The 17,236-nt window shown below is 41.0% G+C and overlaps 1 protein-coding gene across 1 annotated transcript in view; it reads left to right on the plus strand.

The window, feature by feature from the left end:
• The window catches only part of vps39 (VPS39 subunit of HOPS complex), a 136,269-nt gene extending 119,452 nt beyond the window's left edge, over nucleotides 1–16,817 (plus strand). Inside the window, exons 24-26 of the mRNA XM_069915495.1 lie at nucleotides 270–402; nucleotides 4,279–4,343; nucleotides 10,199–16,817. Coding sequence (XP_069771596.1) covers nucleotides 270–402; nucleotides 4,279–4,343; nucleotides 10,199–10,399 — 399 coding nt within the window. The 3' untranslated portion in view covers nucleotides 10,400–16,817. The remainder of the gene's footprint in view (nucleotides 1–269; nucleotides 403–4,278; nucleotides 4,344–10,198) is intronic.
• The last annotated feature ends 419 nt before the right edge of the window (nucleotides 16,818–17,236 follow it).

Here is a 17,236-nt window from a genome sequence, read left to right on the forward strand (position 1 = left end):
TTGTGTAAAGAGCATAATTTACAGAGTATATGAAAAGGAAGATCAGTTATACCAAGCAAGAACAGTATAAGAACCCTGTTATGGGGTTCATTCAGAAACTTTCAGGGAGAAACTGTCTTTAAGCATGTTGGAGAAGAGAGTGCATCTGAGGAATGATGGGTCTTTCAGAATTTTGGCTGCTTTTCCTAGGCAGCAAGAGATGTAGATGGAGTCCTTGGAGGGGAGGAAAGTTTTTGTTATTTTCTGGGCTGTGTTCACCACCTTTATAGTTTCTTCCAATCTTGAGCAGAGCAGCTCCCATAGCACACTGTGATACATTCGCGAATTATGCTTTTGATGATGCATCTGTAGAAGCTGTTGAGGGACAAGGGGAGCATGCCAAACTCTTCATCTTCTACCAAAGTAGAGGCACTGGTGCCCTTTCTTGATTATCACATCAGTGTGTTTAGTCATGTCAGATCATTTATTCCTCAGAACATGAAGCTATATTCTTTCAACTTCACTGCCATTCATGTGGACAGGGTGTGGGTCTACTATTTTTCATTAAAATTATGTAAATAATTTGGATGACAGAATTGATGGCTTTGGGGCCAAGATACAAGGATAGGTGGATGGGCGTGTAGTATTGAGGAAGCAGGAGGACTTGAATGAGTTGAGAGAATGGGCAAAGAAGTGGAAGGTGGAATACTGCATAGGAAAGTGTATGGTAATTCACTTTGGTTGAAAGAATAAAGAAGTAGATTATTTTCTCAATTCAGAAAGCGGAGGTCCAAAGGGACCTGGAAGCCCGCGTGTGCAGGTCATTGTTCAGGTTGAGTTAGTAAGGAAACCAAATGCAATGTTGGCAGTCATTTGGAGAAGACGAGAATATATAAAAGCAAAGATGTAATGCTGAGCTTTTATTAGGAGTTGGTCAGACCAAGTTGTATTGTGAGCAGTTTGGGCCCAACTTCTAAGGAAGGATATGCTGGCATTAGAGATCTAGAAGAGGTTTGCAAGAATTATCCCAGGATGAGAGGGTCAATATTATGACGAGTGTTTGATAGCTCTGGGCCTGGACTCACTAGAGTTTTCATTGAAACCTCCTGCGTATTGAAAAGGCTAGATAGAGTGGATGTGGAGGGCCTGTTTCCAGTGGTGGGAGAGCCTGAGAACAGAGCCTCAGAATAAAAAAATACATCCCTTTAGAATAGACATGAGAACATTCTTCACCTAGAGGATGGTAAATCTGTGGAATTCATTGCCACACTTAGCCATGTCATTGGGCATATTTAAAGCAGAGGTTGATAGGGTCTTAAGTCGTAAGCATGTCAAAGGTAATGGAAAGAAGGCAGAAAAATGGGGTTGAGAGGAAAACTATATCAGCCATGATTTGAGTGGTGGTGCAGACTCATTGGGCTGAATGGCCTAACTCTGCTCTATGTCTTACAGTCTGCTCTTGCTCTACACTGGAACAACTCATTCTCCACCCCATTCCTGATCTCTTTGTCCTTGCAAACTTATCCATGTCCCTCTTCAAGGCCACTTTGGATCCTGCTTTCACTATATCCGCAGGCAGTGCATTTCAGAATCTAAGTAGACGCTGCATATTAAACAAATCCCCATGTCGCTATCAATACTCATCCTCTTAGTTTTATACCAATGACCTCCAGTACTTGATACCTCCACCAATGAGAAAATCTTCTGACTATCTACTCTCTTTACACACTTCATTTTCAATATTAAACCTCCCTTCAGTCTTTGTAAATGTTAGTTCTTACTGCTCTAATCAATCATTTTAACTGTGGTGCCATCACAGAACTATTCTGTTTTCGATATCTTCTGAATCTTTTCTGGACCCTCTCTAATGTCTTCACATGATCCTTACATGGAAATGCACACAATGCTCCAGTTAAGGCTTGTCTAAAGTTTTATCAAAGGTTTGGCATGCTCCGTTTTCATGCTCTCTGCCTTTTTTAATAAAGTCTAGCATGACTTACCAGCTACTTTACCTGCCATTTTCAATTGCCTCTCTTCATTCTTCTTATTAAAAAGTATCAGCTTGCAATTTCTCCATGTTACATTTCATTTATCAAATGTCAATCCATTCCACCAGCCTTTTTTCCCTCCTATTTTTCCCTATCTCCATTGCAATTCACAATACTGCCAAGTTTTGTGACACCCTCAAATTTAGAAATTTGTCATTTGCATCCCCAAGAATTTATCATTCATGTAGCTCTAGACATTGGTTACCTTCCTCCATCCTCATTTGTTATCTATAACATAAGTTCATATTCATGTTATCAGTGTACATATTTATGTCATGTGCTTTAACTTTTCAGATAAGCCTGTTATTGTTGCACCTTCTCAAAAGCTTCATGGAAATCTTTTGATTATGTACCCTCATTAAGTCTGTTACCCCGTCAAAAAAAATTCTATCAAATTGCATAACCACAAAGGTAGAGGGGATAGCAACTGAAATCTTCGGTAAACAAGCAAACTGCTGGAGGATATCAGTAAGAAATGGTCAGTCGGTATTTCAGGTTGTGTCCCTGCTTCAGGATTGAGAAAGGTGAGGGGAGACACTCTCTTCTCTCTTCTTTCTCCTAAAGCATGGTTTCGACCTGAAACATCAACTATCCATTTTCCACCATGGATGTTGTCTGACCTGCTGCATTGCTCCTAAAGTTTTGATGGATAAATATCTTGTGCTCTTAGCAAACCGCCTTTAATTAACCAATTTTCCTCTAGGTGACGATTGGTTCTGAACTGGATCAATGTTTCTAAATGTTTTCCCACCCCAGGGGTTCATATCATTTGCATCTGATTGCTGGGCTTGTCAATTTTTGAACATTTTGACACACTCCAGTAAAAGGAAAACATTTTCTCCAGAAATTTTCCCCAACATTTTAAGTGCATGAAATAAATAATCACAGCTGGAGACCACAGTTGCACGGTTTTGGAAAAAATAATCAATTCAGCTTAAAACAGATTGTTAAACTATAATAGAATAGCTATTTTTTAAATAGACTAAATGAAAGCAGTTTGCTTTGAATTTTGAGTGGTCCAGTGAAAAAAAGCTTTGCCTTTAATGTTCACAACCTCCTCTGAGCTTGCAACAGTGAACCATAGAAAGTATCCTGTCCAGATGCATACAAGTTCAGTACGGAAACTGCTCTGCCCAGGACCGCAAGAAACCTCAGAGTTTTGAATACAGTTCAGACCATCACACAAACCAACCTCCCCTCTGTCAACTCCAACTATACCTCCATCTGACTTGGAAAAGCTGCCAACGTATTAACAGACCCATCCCAACCTGACCACAATCTCTTTATCTCCTTCCACTGAGCAGAAGATACATGAACTTAAAAATGTGAGCATCCAGGTTCGACATCAATCTCCTTCTTACTGTTATCAGACTCTTAAGTGGATTGCTGATTGGCAGAAAATGATGTCCCTACACTGTTTAATTGTACTTTTCTCTATATCTTGCACTTTGTGATGGTAACACAAACACTGCATGCTTTGACATGCTGTAGCATAACCTGCACTTTTGTTTTATGTTGTACTATCTGATGTACTTAAGTGTGGGTTGGCTTGCAAAACAAATGTTTCCACAGTACCTTCTTACCAGTGACAAAAAAACCATTTGTTCTGGTCTATGCACATTCCAACTGCTTTGCCCACTTTTCATCCCTTATTCACTTCCCAACACCCTACACCTTGGGAGAGCTATTAGGTTCAGTAATGCAAATCAGGTAAGTGAAGTCCAATCTTGTCATAGCTGTTGTCAAAGCAGCAGGATGGAGAATGATGACTTGCATTTGACAAGGAAGAACAATTCTGAGGATACAGTCTTAAGATCTGGATGGGTTTAAGCTGAGTACTGGGCCGAAAATATTGGTGAACTGGACCAGACCAGAACATTAGGTCCAGTGTAGATATATGAGGATTCGGCCAGTCGCAGGATTTGTGGGGGGGAGGGGGGATGGTGGAGAGCACATTGACCTTCAACCCTTGGATGTGGGGGAGGAGTGGGGGTTGGTTGTGTACCATGCCTGGTGGAGGGGCAAGCGCTGAGCTGCAAAGCAGCATGTTCCAAAAGTGGTCTGTGGAAGCCAGGGTAAAGTTTGTTTCGTTGCAGCACGCAAAAGAAGGTTATAGTAACAATAATTAGCAATGAAGCTTGTCATTGGCATTTAATTATACTATTGGAATGAGCTACAAAATATGGGCCTTTTTCCCTTGATAAATCTTTAAAACTACTTGTACTTTAGCTGTCAGTTTTATTGCTTTAAGGAATCCTGAAGAAGTATGATAATGAGTACAATGTGCATGTGCCCAAAATTCTTACTGCCAAACAGGTATGTTGTTTCAAAAAAACAATTCCAGTTAAATAGGAAAGTCTACAGTGCAATACACAAAAGTGCTGGAGAAACTCAGCAGGTCGCGCAGGAGCTGTAGAAAGTAAAGGGTAACCAACGATTTGGGTCTGAGCCCTTCATCAAGGTATGAGCAAAAAGCAGGCAGGTGCCTGAATAAAAGCTGGGCGAGAGACTTCCCTTCCCTCTCCTTTCAGACAGCTACTTCCTCCCTCATCACCTCTCTTCTGCTCTACCCCTATCCATCTATGACTGCTTATCTGTCGGCTTTTATTTCTCCTCCGTTCCTTCCTCCCTCCTCTTCTTCCCCATCTCCCTTCTTCAGTCACCTCCCTACATTTTGCTCATACCTTGACGAAGGGCTCAGCCCAAAATGTTGATTAGCTTGTACTTCCGATAGATGTTGGGTGACTGTTAGGTCTGCTTTGTTCATGAATGAGTGAGTCAAACACCAGACTGAGTCGAAATCAAGGTTCTTTGTTCTTTATTGCCGGATTGTAACACTTGCAACTAACAGTGTTAGTTGGAGAAGGCGCATTCTGCCGTTATCAGCAAGTGGTGTTTTTTTATACCTCAGGATTTTCTTCTTTGGCTTGGCTTCGCGGACGAAGATTTATGGAGGGGGTAAAAAGTCCACGTCAGCTGCAGGCTCGTTTGTGGCTGACAAGTCCGATGCGGGACAGGCAGACACGATTGCAGCGGTTGCAAGGGAAAATTGGTTGGTTGGGGTTGGGTGTTGGGTTTTTCCTCCTTTGCCTTTTGTCAGTGAGGTGGGCTCTGCGGTCTTCTTCAAAGGAGGTTGCTGCCCGCCAAACTGTGAGGCGCCAAGATGCACGGTTTGAGGCGTTATCAGCCCACTGGCGGTGGTCAATGTGGCAGGCACCAAGAGATTTCTTTAGGCAGTCCTTGTACCTTTTCTTTGGTGCACCTCTGTCACGGTGGCCAGTGGAGAGCTCGCCATATAACACGATCTTGGGAAGGCGATGGTCCTCCATTCTGGAGACATGACCCATCCAGCGCAGCTGGATCTTCAGCAGCGTGGACTTGATGCTGTCGACCTCTGCCATCTCGAGTACTTCGACGTTAGGGGTGTAAGCGCTCCAATGGATGTTGAGGATGGAGCGGAGACAACGCTGGTGGAAGCGTTCTAGGAGCCGTAGGTGGTGCCGGTAGAGGACCCATGATTCGGAGCCGAACAGGAGTGTGGGTATGACAACGGCTCTGTATACGCTTATCTTTGTGAGGTTTTTCAGTTGGTTGTTTTTCCAGACTCTTTTGTGTAGTCTTCCAAAGGCGCTATTTGCCTTGGCGAGTCTGTTGTCTATCTCATTGTCGATCCTTGCATCTGATGAAATGGTGCAGCCGAGATAGGTAAACTGGTTGACCGTTTTGAGTTTTGTGTGCCCGATGGAGATGTGGGGGGGCTGGTAGTCATGGTGGGGAGCTGGCTGATGGAGGACCTCAGTTTTCTTCAGGCTGACTTCCAGGCCAAACATTTTGGCAGTTTCCGCAAAGCAGGACGTCAAGCGCTGAAGAGCTGGCTCTGAATGGGCAACTAAAGCGGCATCATCTGCAAAGAGTAGTTCACGGACAAGTTTCTCTTGTGTCTTGGTGTGAGCTTGCCACACTGACCACCGGCTGGTTCGCTGCAAGCTCAACCTCAGGATACGTACTTTGTAAATTATCATACCATTACATTGTCCAATGAATAAGCTGTTGCTACCCTTCTCTGTTAGTCTGCTGCACATCATTCTTGTTAGTGCAAAGCTTATCTTGAGTGTACAAGGTCACATCTGCATTCTGTTACTCCTTAGTACTGGGTGACTCCTTCTCCGGTCCCATCTCATGATGTTTTTACCTTACAGTGACCCGCTGAATTTCTCCAGCTTTTTCGTCAATTTTAATAGTATGCATTAATTTACCATATGGAAAAAGATAATAAATATAAAAAATAGATAATAAATGCCGTATATTTTGGCATACAAGTTGGCCGGCAGATAAGTTGATCCCCTTTTTTAGCCTCACTTTAATGGTTTTATGTTATGTCCGGCATATAAGTCGACCCCCATTTTTCAGGCTGTCTGGGCCTCCCAGGAACATGCCATAATTTTTAAAAGCTCCCCCAATCGCAAGTACAAAGCTGTAAATGAAGTAAGTTAAAAAAATCTCGGCCTACCAGGCAGCAGTGGCAATGGCCCCACGGAGCTGGAGCAGCAACATCGTGCTTTCAGTTGGAGCAGGAACCTTGGCCTAGCAGGTAGGAGTGGTGACGGCGACCTCAGGGTTCCGTGTAGGAGCGGTTATGGTGGCGCCCAGTGGTGCGGAGGTGTCGAGGACCAGCAGTGCTGGTGGTGGGGAAGTACTTCCAGCATCGACTTGTGCGCCAAATTGACATCGGTCTGTTTTTTTTTGGTGAATTTAAGGTCTCAAAAATATATCTGTCATATAAGTGAACCCTCTTTGAGAATTTTTTTAGGGTTTCACAACTCTGCTTATACGGCAAAATATGCAGTATTTACAATTACAGTAGAGCAAGAAATATTAATTGATTATTGTTGCAGTTATGTTTTGTTAAAAGTTGCTAAATACTTACAAGCTGTCTCATTACCAAATGAATATACGCAAAATTATCTAGGACTTAATAAATTAAAGCAGTGTAACCTCATGCTGTCCTGCTAGGAGAATTGTTGACAGTAGGAATACATTTTCTGAGTATATGGAACTTCTTGTACTATTTTACATAGCTTGCTTTGTCACATTTTTATTGAATGGAATTTATAGTCTTATTTATAAGCCATCCTGAATACTTAGGCTTTTTAAGGTGTATCTGAATAAATGAATTTGGATGTTGGGGCAAATTTTATATTGTCAGACTATTGGGTGGCTAATCCTCAACAGAGCGACAGGCCTGAGCCTTTTAATTCTCTTTATTATTGTTGTACAGGTGCCTAATCTTTTACCTGGAATCGTCAGGACTGGACACCTGCCGTTGTTCAGAATCATCCGGATTTCGGAATCATTTTAAAATGGCAGTCCCTTTAAGCAAATACGATGTTTCAAAATCACACAAAACAGGGGGTGTGGGATGTTAAATGAATTTAGATAAATAAAGACCATAATATCACTTTTTTTTAATTTTAAAGTAAAGCCTCAAAATAAAACTGGCACAGACATCTCAAATACTGCAAATGCAATAAATGCACATTACAGCTCAAACATCATGTCAGAAGGAACTCTTTTTAAAGACTTCTTCCAGTGTTGTCTCTTTAATTAAAAGGTTTCTGTCTAAGCAGAATATACAGATTCTCTAATTGAATATACAGCCATAACCTCATGCTCATTGATCAATGAACGTTGTTCTATCCCATCAATTCACTGATCGTACATTTTAACCATATCATCAGTGGGCATTTTTTAACAGGTGCGCACAATATCTTCATCCTCATCGGTATGTAACGCCATTTCAGCAATTTCCCCATCACTTAAGGAATGCACACTGGGTACATCATTGTCAATGTTCAGCACTTCTTCAATGTCAGATGCCTCTAACTTGTTTACATTTTCTGGTGCAACACTTTTGGCGTATTCGAGGAGGTGAGTGATCCTCCTCTCACTACTGACATGAAAATCTTCAAAGTCTTCACCTATAGGCTCATTTTCATCAAAATCTATGCCAAGATGTTTTAATGTTACTTCAGTTACATTTTTCCATGCATTAACAAGTGCATAATTTTAGAGTTTAAGTTTTCATTAAAAGTCTTTAATGCATATGCCTCTGTTGACTGCGTCGGGCGCACAGTTTAGTAAAAAGTCTTTTTAGTTGCTCTTCATTGTGCATAAAATTCCTTGGTCACAAGGCTGTATTAACGATGAAACATTAGGGGGAAGGTAAATGCTGAACACATTTTCTCACAAGAACTTCACCAGGGGGATGTGCGGAGCAATTGTCTAGGAGCAATAAAATTTCGAAGTTTTCTTCCAGGCCAGCCTCTGTACAATCTGTGCGTACAGCCGGTACAAAGTGGTTATTGAACCAAACAGTAAAAATTTGTTGCGTTACCCGTGCTTTCCTATTGGCATAATAATGCACTGTTAACCTTGTAACACCTTTAAAGCAGCAAGGTTGTTGGCTTTTTCCAAGCACTGCTAACGTTAACTTGTACGTGCCTGCAGTCACCCTGTCCTTGACATCCTTGAAACCTGATGGTGCTTTTTCATCTGTGGTTGTTGATGTCTTTCTAGGAAGGTAACACCAGTAGAGAGCCATCTCATCTGCATTGTAAATTTGCTCTGGGCTAAGATTTTGATAATGTATCATTTCAGCAAATCTATCGATGTAACATTCAGTAGCATCATAATCTGCAGAAGCTTTTTCGCCACAGAGTTTAAGATTGTTTATACCGTGACGCTTCAGCCAAGGAATATTAACACTCACCCTCAAGGTTCAGTTCTTTGTGGAATTTTTTAGCTGTTTCACTACCAGCAGACCAGTCAGTGGCATGCGTTCACTTCTCATTGACGCACCCACTCAATAAGTCAATATCTACGTTTTTTGCCCTATGTAAAGTTTTCCCTTTATTCATCAGTCTGTGGTTATCACTCTCACTGTAAAACTTCAACAGCTGTTCTTTCTGTTTCCTCAAACCATATAGGGTGGATCATCCCACACCATAATCTTCCATTAGACGACGCACAGATAGGCCACTATCAAGCTTCCTCAATAACACTACTTTCTGCGCACTGCTACCCATAGGGGACTTTGCCATGTTCATGGGTTTCACAGAGACTTCTGATAGCGTTCACTGGGAGGGCAGGTTGCGATGATGCTCAACAGGGAGGGGCTCTTATAAAGTGATAATCGCACTAATTAACACACTAATTAGTGCGCACCAGGAAGGACCACTTATTAGGTGATGATAGTGCAAATTATTGACGTGGAACTCAACAGGATACATGGGAGTTGAGCGAGGGTCACATCAGGTCATGTTTGGGCCCAAACTCCATCTTAAATGAGCAGATGTCTTTACCAAAAAAGTGCCAGTTTTTGGAGGTTGCCAGTGTTCGGAATTCCAGATAAAAAGTTAGGCACCTGTACAACAATCACTCTTGTGGGCAACACAGCTGCATCACGGCTGCTTAATTAATTAATTAATTACAGGTACTCCCTGACTTGTGACCTATGCGACTTACGTACACCCGCACATACAACCAAATTTTTTTAAAATCAAAAAGAAAATAAATAAAATTTACAAATTTATGTTGTATTTGATAAACTGTAACAAGGATACAGGGAATGTAAGAGCCAAAATGTGCATACTTACCTTGTTAGTCGGCATCCCAGGGTCCATAGGTTGGGTGTGGCAACTTGATTCCTGTGCACATGCACGGTGGGTTTGTGTATTGGAGTTCGGTTGGTGTATGCGCGAGAGTTAAGGGCATGAATTCAATATCATTAGGGCACTTAACTCTCATGCATGCACCACCCGAAGACACACGCATGCGCACAGGAATCAAGATGGCCACACCCAGCTTACGGACCCAAGGACGCCGACTAACAAAGAAAGTGCACAATTCCAACATGCATTCAATCTGAAATACGATCGGTCGTCCAGAACGGAGCATGGACGTATGTCAGGGAGTACCTGTATGTTAATTAAAAACTGAAGAGTCAATGTTGGCACAGATATAATGGCTCAATCCATTTAATACCTGGTGCTGGAGCATGATCAATGATATTAAGAAAATAATATGGAGATAGGGAGAAGAAACAGCATAATACCTGGTAGCTCACCTGGTGATCAGTAAATATTTCAATCTTTAACTTTCAGTTTATATAGTACTACTTATTCCAAATATTAAATGCATCTTGCTTAAGTTGCTTTTTCCCAAAGTACTTATTTTTAACTATTTTTCTTCCCTTCAGACTGGTAACTGAACATTGTTTCTGTCCCTACAGTGCTTTTGCCCGTTATCCCAATGGAGTTGTGGTCCATTATTTCTGCTGCAAAGACAGAAATGTTTGTCCTACAGAGACGTGAATATGCCAGCTAATTTGGAATGCAGGAATCTATTTGCCGCCAAAATGGACGTTTGGATAAGTTGGAGGTTGGGCTGGTAACCTGTCCTTCATTGAAGGATGAGCAATTGGGAAAATGACAAGCACTGTGTGATATATATTGTTGGCATTAATGACCATATTAATAATTATGTGTACATAATATTAATGGCTTGTTGGCTTTCTGCTTACATTGGGGAATTAGTGTAAAACTGGAAGCTGTTTCTTGTGTAAAGTTGTATATTTGACTTTTGCCACTTTATGAAAGACAGTTGCACTATTTGATGGGAAATCCCCAGCATCTGTAAACACTGTGCTGAAGTATTTTGTGAAGGAGTTGTTAAATTTTTAGCTTGACCAGGGATTAAATCTCATACAAAGCAAGATGACATTTTGAGCATTGTTCTCATTTAAGTTATTTCTTGTTCAAAGCCCTTTGTTCATAGCACTTTAGGTTTGTAACTTCTGGCTTTTTTCCCTTCATTCTCTTTTCTTTGAGTGTGTGCCTTCATCTAACATGAAAACTACCAAGCTCCCTAAGCAATGCATTGTACAGAATAATCTCCTTAACTACAAAGCTCTATTTGGAGTTTCTGCAATGATATAAAGTGAATTTAATGATCTTTCTATTTAAAATCTTGAATCTGTAAATGTTTTAAAAATTGGGATAAGTATACTTAGAACCCCAAATTTTGAAATGCAAATTGTTTCTTATATATCTTGCCACTTTGTATTTTTTCACTTAAACATCCTACTTAATAAAACATCACAGAATCATTTCCCTCCTGTTCTCGGGTTGGGGTAGGAGACATAATGCAGCATTTGATTTTGGCTCCCTTCTCCTTTCTCTGCCTTTTTTTTTCACTTTAGAACAGAATTCTTGCACCCGTATGTGACCAGGATGAAACATGTTCAGCTTTAAAGCCACCCACGGTTACCTGATATTCAACATCTGTGGAGGTGTCAGAGTATCATTGTAATCGTTTTGTTTCAAAAATGTTCTTTTGGCTTGAATTTTTTTTAAATAGCCCCTAGCTGTTTTGGCTGTTTTTATTTGTGTGATTGCAATGTCAGAGCAAGGAATGTAAAAATTTTTGCTTGTTCTGGGAAGGTATGTAGTCATACTGAGGAGGAAGGTAGCTGGGTAAAAGAGGGAAAGTCAGTGCAGGGCTCCCCTGTGACAGTTCCCCTCACAGCAAGTGTACCATTTTGGATTCTGTTGTGGGAGGGGAGGAGAAACAATCTACCAGGGACAACCCACAGCGCTCAGGTCTCTGGCACAGAGTCTGGTCCTGTGGCTAAGAAGGGAAGAAAGGAGAAAAGGTGAGCGGTAGCAAGAGGGGATTCCATAGTTAGAGGGAACAGATAAAGGTTCTGTGGAAGAGAAAGATAACCCCAGATGGTATGTTGCCTCCCCGGTGCCAGGATCTGAGCTATCTCTGATCGAATTCATGGCATTCACAGGTGGGAGGGTGTCGTAGTCATGTCATAGTCCATGTAGGGACCAATGAAATGTGTAGGAAGGGTGATGAGGACAAGCAAAGAGAGAGTGGATAGTGGATGATTGCCTCTCTTAATGGAGGCCTGTGACTAACGATGTGGCTCAGGGATCAGAGCTGGGACCATTGTTGTTTGTCATGCCACTGAGCTGGCTGATAATGTGGTGAATTGGATCAGCAAGTTTGCAGATGATACTAAGATTGGAGGCATTGTGGACAGTGAGGAAGGCTTTCAAAGCTTGCAGAGGGATCTGGACCAGTTGGAAAATAGGCTGAAAAATGATAGATGGAATTTAATGCAGACAAGTGTGAGGTGTTGGATTTTGGAAGAACAAACCAAGGTAGGACCTACATGGTAAATGGTAGGGCACTGAGGAGTGCAGTAGTCAGAGGGACCTGGAAATAGATACATAATTCCCTGAAAGTGGCATCACAGGTGGATATGGCTTTAAAGAGAGCTTCTGGCATATTGGCCTTCATAAATCAAAGTATTGAGTACAGGATGTTATAGTAAAGTTGATTAAGATATTGGTGAGGCCAAATTTGGAGTATTGTGTGCAGTTTTGGTCACCTAACTACAGGAAAGATATCAATAAGATTGAAAGAATGCAGAGAAGATTTACTGGTATGTTGCTGGGACTTCAGGAACTGAATTACAGGGAAAGGTTAAACAGATTAGGACTTTATTCCCTGGAGCGTAGAAGAATGAGGGGAGATTTGATAGAGGTATACAAAATTATGAGGGGTGTGCATGGTGTAAATGGTGGTAAGCTTTTTCCACTGAGGTAAGGGAAGAGACAAGCCAGAGGATATGGGTTAAGAATGAAAAGGGTAAAGTTTAGTGGGAAATTCTTCACAGAGTAGTGCGGCCTCAATTTGAACATTTAAGAACAAATTTGGACAGGTACATCGATGGGAGAGATATGGAGGGTTCTGAACTTGGTACAGGTCAGTGGGACTAGACAGAATAATAGTTCAACACAGACTAGAAGAGCCAAAGGGCCAGTTTTCTGTGCTGTAATGTTCTAATCAAGCCCCATCCAGGTCTTAGTTTAAAAGTGAATCAGAGCCTGTGACGCACTATATTACTTCCTGTGTAATGAATTGTGAGGTGCTTTCTTTGAGGTAAGATTAGGAGGGGCAGAGATAGTGGATATCCACCAACTTTTTCCCAGAGTGCTAATAGCCAATGCTAGAGGAAATCTGTTTGAGGTGAGTGGATGAAAGTTTAGGGGAGATGTCAGAAGTTGTTTTTTCTTACACAGAGAGCAGTTGATACCTGGAATGCACTGCTGGAGTAGTGCTTGAGGGGGTTGCAATTGGACATTTACAAGAGTCTTAGCTAGGCACAGGGATGTAAGAAAAATGGTTGGGTGTGTCATGGACTGTAAGGGATGGAAGGATTAGGCTGATCATGGAGTATGTTTAAATAGATTAGCACAACATTGTGGGCTAAAGAGCCAGTACTGTGCTGCAATCTATGTTCTAAATGAATTAAGCGTGTTCTCAATTCTGTTCCTCAGCTTTACACATTGACAATTCTATTCAAAAGTCCAGTTGTACACATACAGGCTTTGGGATACATTCTTAAAGCATCTCATAATGGACCCCACCAGGGGGAAGACGATTCTGGATTTGGTGTTATGTAACGATGGGATTTGATATGGGGCTTTGAAGTAGGGGACCCATTAGGTAATAGTGACCATAATATGGTGAGTTTTAATTTACAATTTGAAAGAGAGAAGGAAAGAAAGTCAGAAGTATCAGTATTACATCTGAATAAAGGGGATTATGGAGCCATGAGGGAGGAGCTCGCCAAAATACAATGGAAGGATACCCTGGCTGGGAGAACTGTGGAAATCCAGACTTGGAAGCATGTGGTCTTGAGTAAATTGAATGGACTGAAGGGTGATAAGTCCCAGGGCCTGGTGGACTGCATCCCAGGGTGCTTAGGGAAGTTGCTCTTGAAATTCTGGGCACATTGGTTGACATTTTCCAGTGTTCTTTGGATTCAGAAGAGGTGCCTGTGGATTTGAGGGTGGCTAATATTGTGCTGTTTTTCAAGAAGGGAGGGAGGGAGAGAACAGGCAATTACAGTCTAGTTAGCCTGACGTCAGTAGTGGGGAAGATGTTAGAATATATTATAACAGAAGAAATAACAGACAAGTAATAGTATAATTACAAGTCAGCATGGATTTCTGAAGGGAAAATCATGCTTGACTAATCTGAAATTTTTCAATCCTGTGACAAGGAGGGTGGACATGGGAGAGCCAGTGGATGTGGTGTACTTGAATTTTCAGAAGGTTTTTGATAAGGTCCCGCATAGGAGATTAGTAGGCAAAATGAGAGAGCATGATACTGGGGATAGGGTGCTGACATGGATAGAAAATTGGTTGACAAACAGGAAATAAATACTTGGGGGTTAACAGGTCACTTTCGGGATGGCAGGATGTGACAAGTGGGGTTCAGCAGGGCTCAGTGCTGGGTCCTCAGTTGTTTATCATATTAATGATTAGATTAATCATTATTAATGATTTAGATAAAGGGATTATAAATAACATTAGCAAATTTGCAGATGACATGAAACTGGGTGGCAGTGTGAAGTGTGGGGAAGATGTTAGGAAAATACAGAGGGCGGATGCATAGAAGATGCTGTTTAATGTGGATAAATGTGAGGTAGGACAGGAAGGCAGATTATAATTTAAATGGGGTCAAGTTAGGGAGTGGGGAAGTGCAACGTGATCTAGGTGTACTTGTACATCAGACACTAAAAGCTAGCCTGCAGGTTCAACAAGCTGTGAAAAGCAAATGGCATGTTGGCCTTCATAAAAAGGGGAATCGAGTATAGTAGTAAAGATGTCCTGCAATTGTACAGGGCCCTGGTGAGACCACACCTGGAGTATTGTGTCCAGTCTGGTCTAATTTGAGGAAGGACATTCTCGCTATTGAGGGAGTACAGCGTAGATTCACGGGATTGTGGGATTGACGTATGCCAAAAGGTTGGATAAACTGGGGTTGTATTTGTTGGAATGTAGAAGGATGAGGGGAGATATGATTGAGATATATAAGGTTATTAAGGGATTGGACACAATAGAAACTGATTACATGTTCCCGATGTTGGGGGAGTCTAGGACTAGAGGCCATCGTTTAAGAATACAGGGAAGGCCCTTTAGGACAGAGATGAGGAACATTTTTTTTTACCCAGAGGGTTGTTGGTCTGTGGAATGCTTTGCTGCAGAGGGTGGTAGAGGTGGGTTCTCTGGATAAGTTCAAGAGAGAGTTGGATAAGGTTCTTGTGGACAGGGGAATTAAGGGTTATGGGGAGAAGATGGGGACAGGGTACTGATAATGGAAGATCGAAATGAATGGCTTACTCCAGCACCTATTGTCTATTGATAATGTAAAATAGAGCTTATGGATGAAGCCTGTACCTTTCCTTGTGAAATTGCATGTATATTACTGGGATTATTAGCAGTCCTACTCCCATTTGTTTTTCAGCAAAAGTTACACTAATGCCTGACTTCCTGAAGTTTTAATTCTAGCATTTGTAAAAATTGCTGCTTCTCTAACCTGTTTCTCAGTTTGTGCAGTTTGAATGGAAAAGTCTTTTATCTTTTAAATTTTTAATTAAAAATCAATTACAACACAGTAGAAGCTAATTCCAGCCATTTTAACACAGCCCAATTGCACCAAATTAACCTACAATCTTGTACACCTTATGGAGGGTGGGAGGAAACTGGTGTACCCGGGGAAAGCCCACTGGGAGAACATGCAAACTCCTTACAGACAACGCTGATTCACACTCGGGTCACTGGCACTGTAATCATGTCCCATTAACTGTGCCACCCTTTTTGGTATTTTATCAAAAGCTATTTACTTTTCTGTGGAAATGTTCTCCCTTGAGGAATTTTGACCATTAATGTTGACATCAAGACGTATTATCCAATCTTTCCCTTCCATCCCAATAAAAGTTAAAGCATTGAATTCCAAAATGACCAAATGATGGGAAATATTTACTTTATTCTAACTTGGATTCGATTGTTCAGAATTGATGGAGATGTGCAGTGGCACAATGGGGCAAATGGCCCTTTTCTATATTGCACATTTTCTCTATAAGAGTTAGCTCTTATCTGTAATTCCCTCTAAACAAGCATCACCACCATTGGTTCCCAGTCTCCCTGAATCCCATGCCATTATAGTCATTCCTTTTGAAACAGTAAAGAAAGGCTTGTGGAGATCCTCTCGTCCCCTTCCCTTTTTTTCCAATTTACATGATTTAGTTTCCCCACTGACAAGGTTTAGTAAAAGATCTTTCCACAGATGGTGCTTGATTTTCCAGCATTTTCTGATTTTACTTCGGCATTGCAAGAATTGTTCTTCACTCCCAGTTCATCACCTGAACAATTGTTGATTCATCATAACCTTACTGCATTTCTTCTCTATGCATGTAGCATTGGAAGCTGGAGTGCAGGGAAAGGAAGAGGTCACTCAATTGAGACAGCTGTTTAACATAAGTAATTCAGTTGTGGTTTTAGCGAGACCATGTTGGGCATCTGGAATCTTTATTTGGATGGTCATCAATAACTAGTGGCATAATTCACTTGCAATGGGTTTGTTTAAGACTATTTTTCAATATTGGGAAAATAAAATATTGATGTTAACTGCCATCATACCTCCAAAGTAAGCCTATGTTCTATTGCTTCCTCACTGTAAGGGGTTATTATAAAGAGAAACAAGAAATGAGAATATTGTAAATAAACAGAAGACTCTTTCAATTTACCCAGCATTAAAGCTCTAAGTTCGATGGTACTGTACCATATCTAACTCGTGTTTTAAATAATGTGTCTATCTTCGTCTTTTTTTAAAAAATAAATAAATATATGCAATTTTGCTTAACAGGAACTCCAGTATCTTGGTGTAATTTAACCCATATTCACTTGTGTTTGCATAAATGCAAATCAATTCCCTTTTCTATTTTCCTTAATGTGCGGCATTGAAATGGAAGCCTTGAATGGGTTGATTTTTCTGATGTGTAATACTCTTTCTAATATTCATGGAATTTTAACCTCTAGTTGTCTTTCATGTAACATGGAGAGATTAGAGAACAGGGTGATTGATTTTTAGGTGGAGAACCTTTTCCAGAGTTTTACTGAAGTCTTAAATCTGAGTTATGTTTCAAAAATTGTCTCAAAACAGCAAGATTGATAAGGGTGCCAAATGGAGCATAATTTGTAATTTAATTAAATGATGCCATGCCTACTTAACAATGTGCACCACTGCTATTCGATTTGCCACCTGAAATAATGAATCATGGACTACTC

The sequence above is a fragment of the Narcine bancroftii genome, chromosome 2 (genome assembly GCF_036971445.1).
Source record: "Narcine bancroftii isolate sNarBan1 chromosome 2, sNarBan1.hap1, whole genome shotgun sequence".
Taxonomy (NCBI): Eukaryota; Metazoa; Chordata; class Chondrichthyes; order Torpediniformes; family Narcinidae; genus Narcine; species Narcine bancroftii.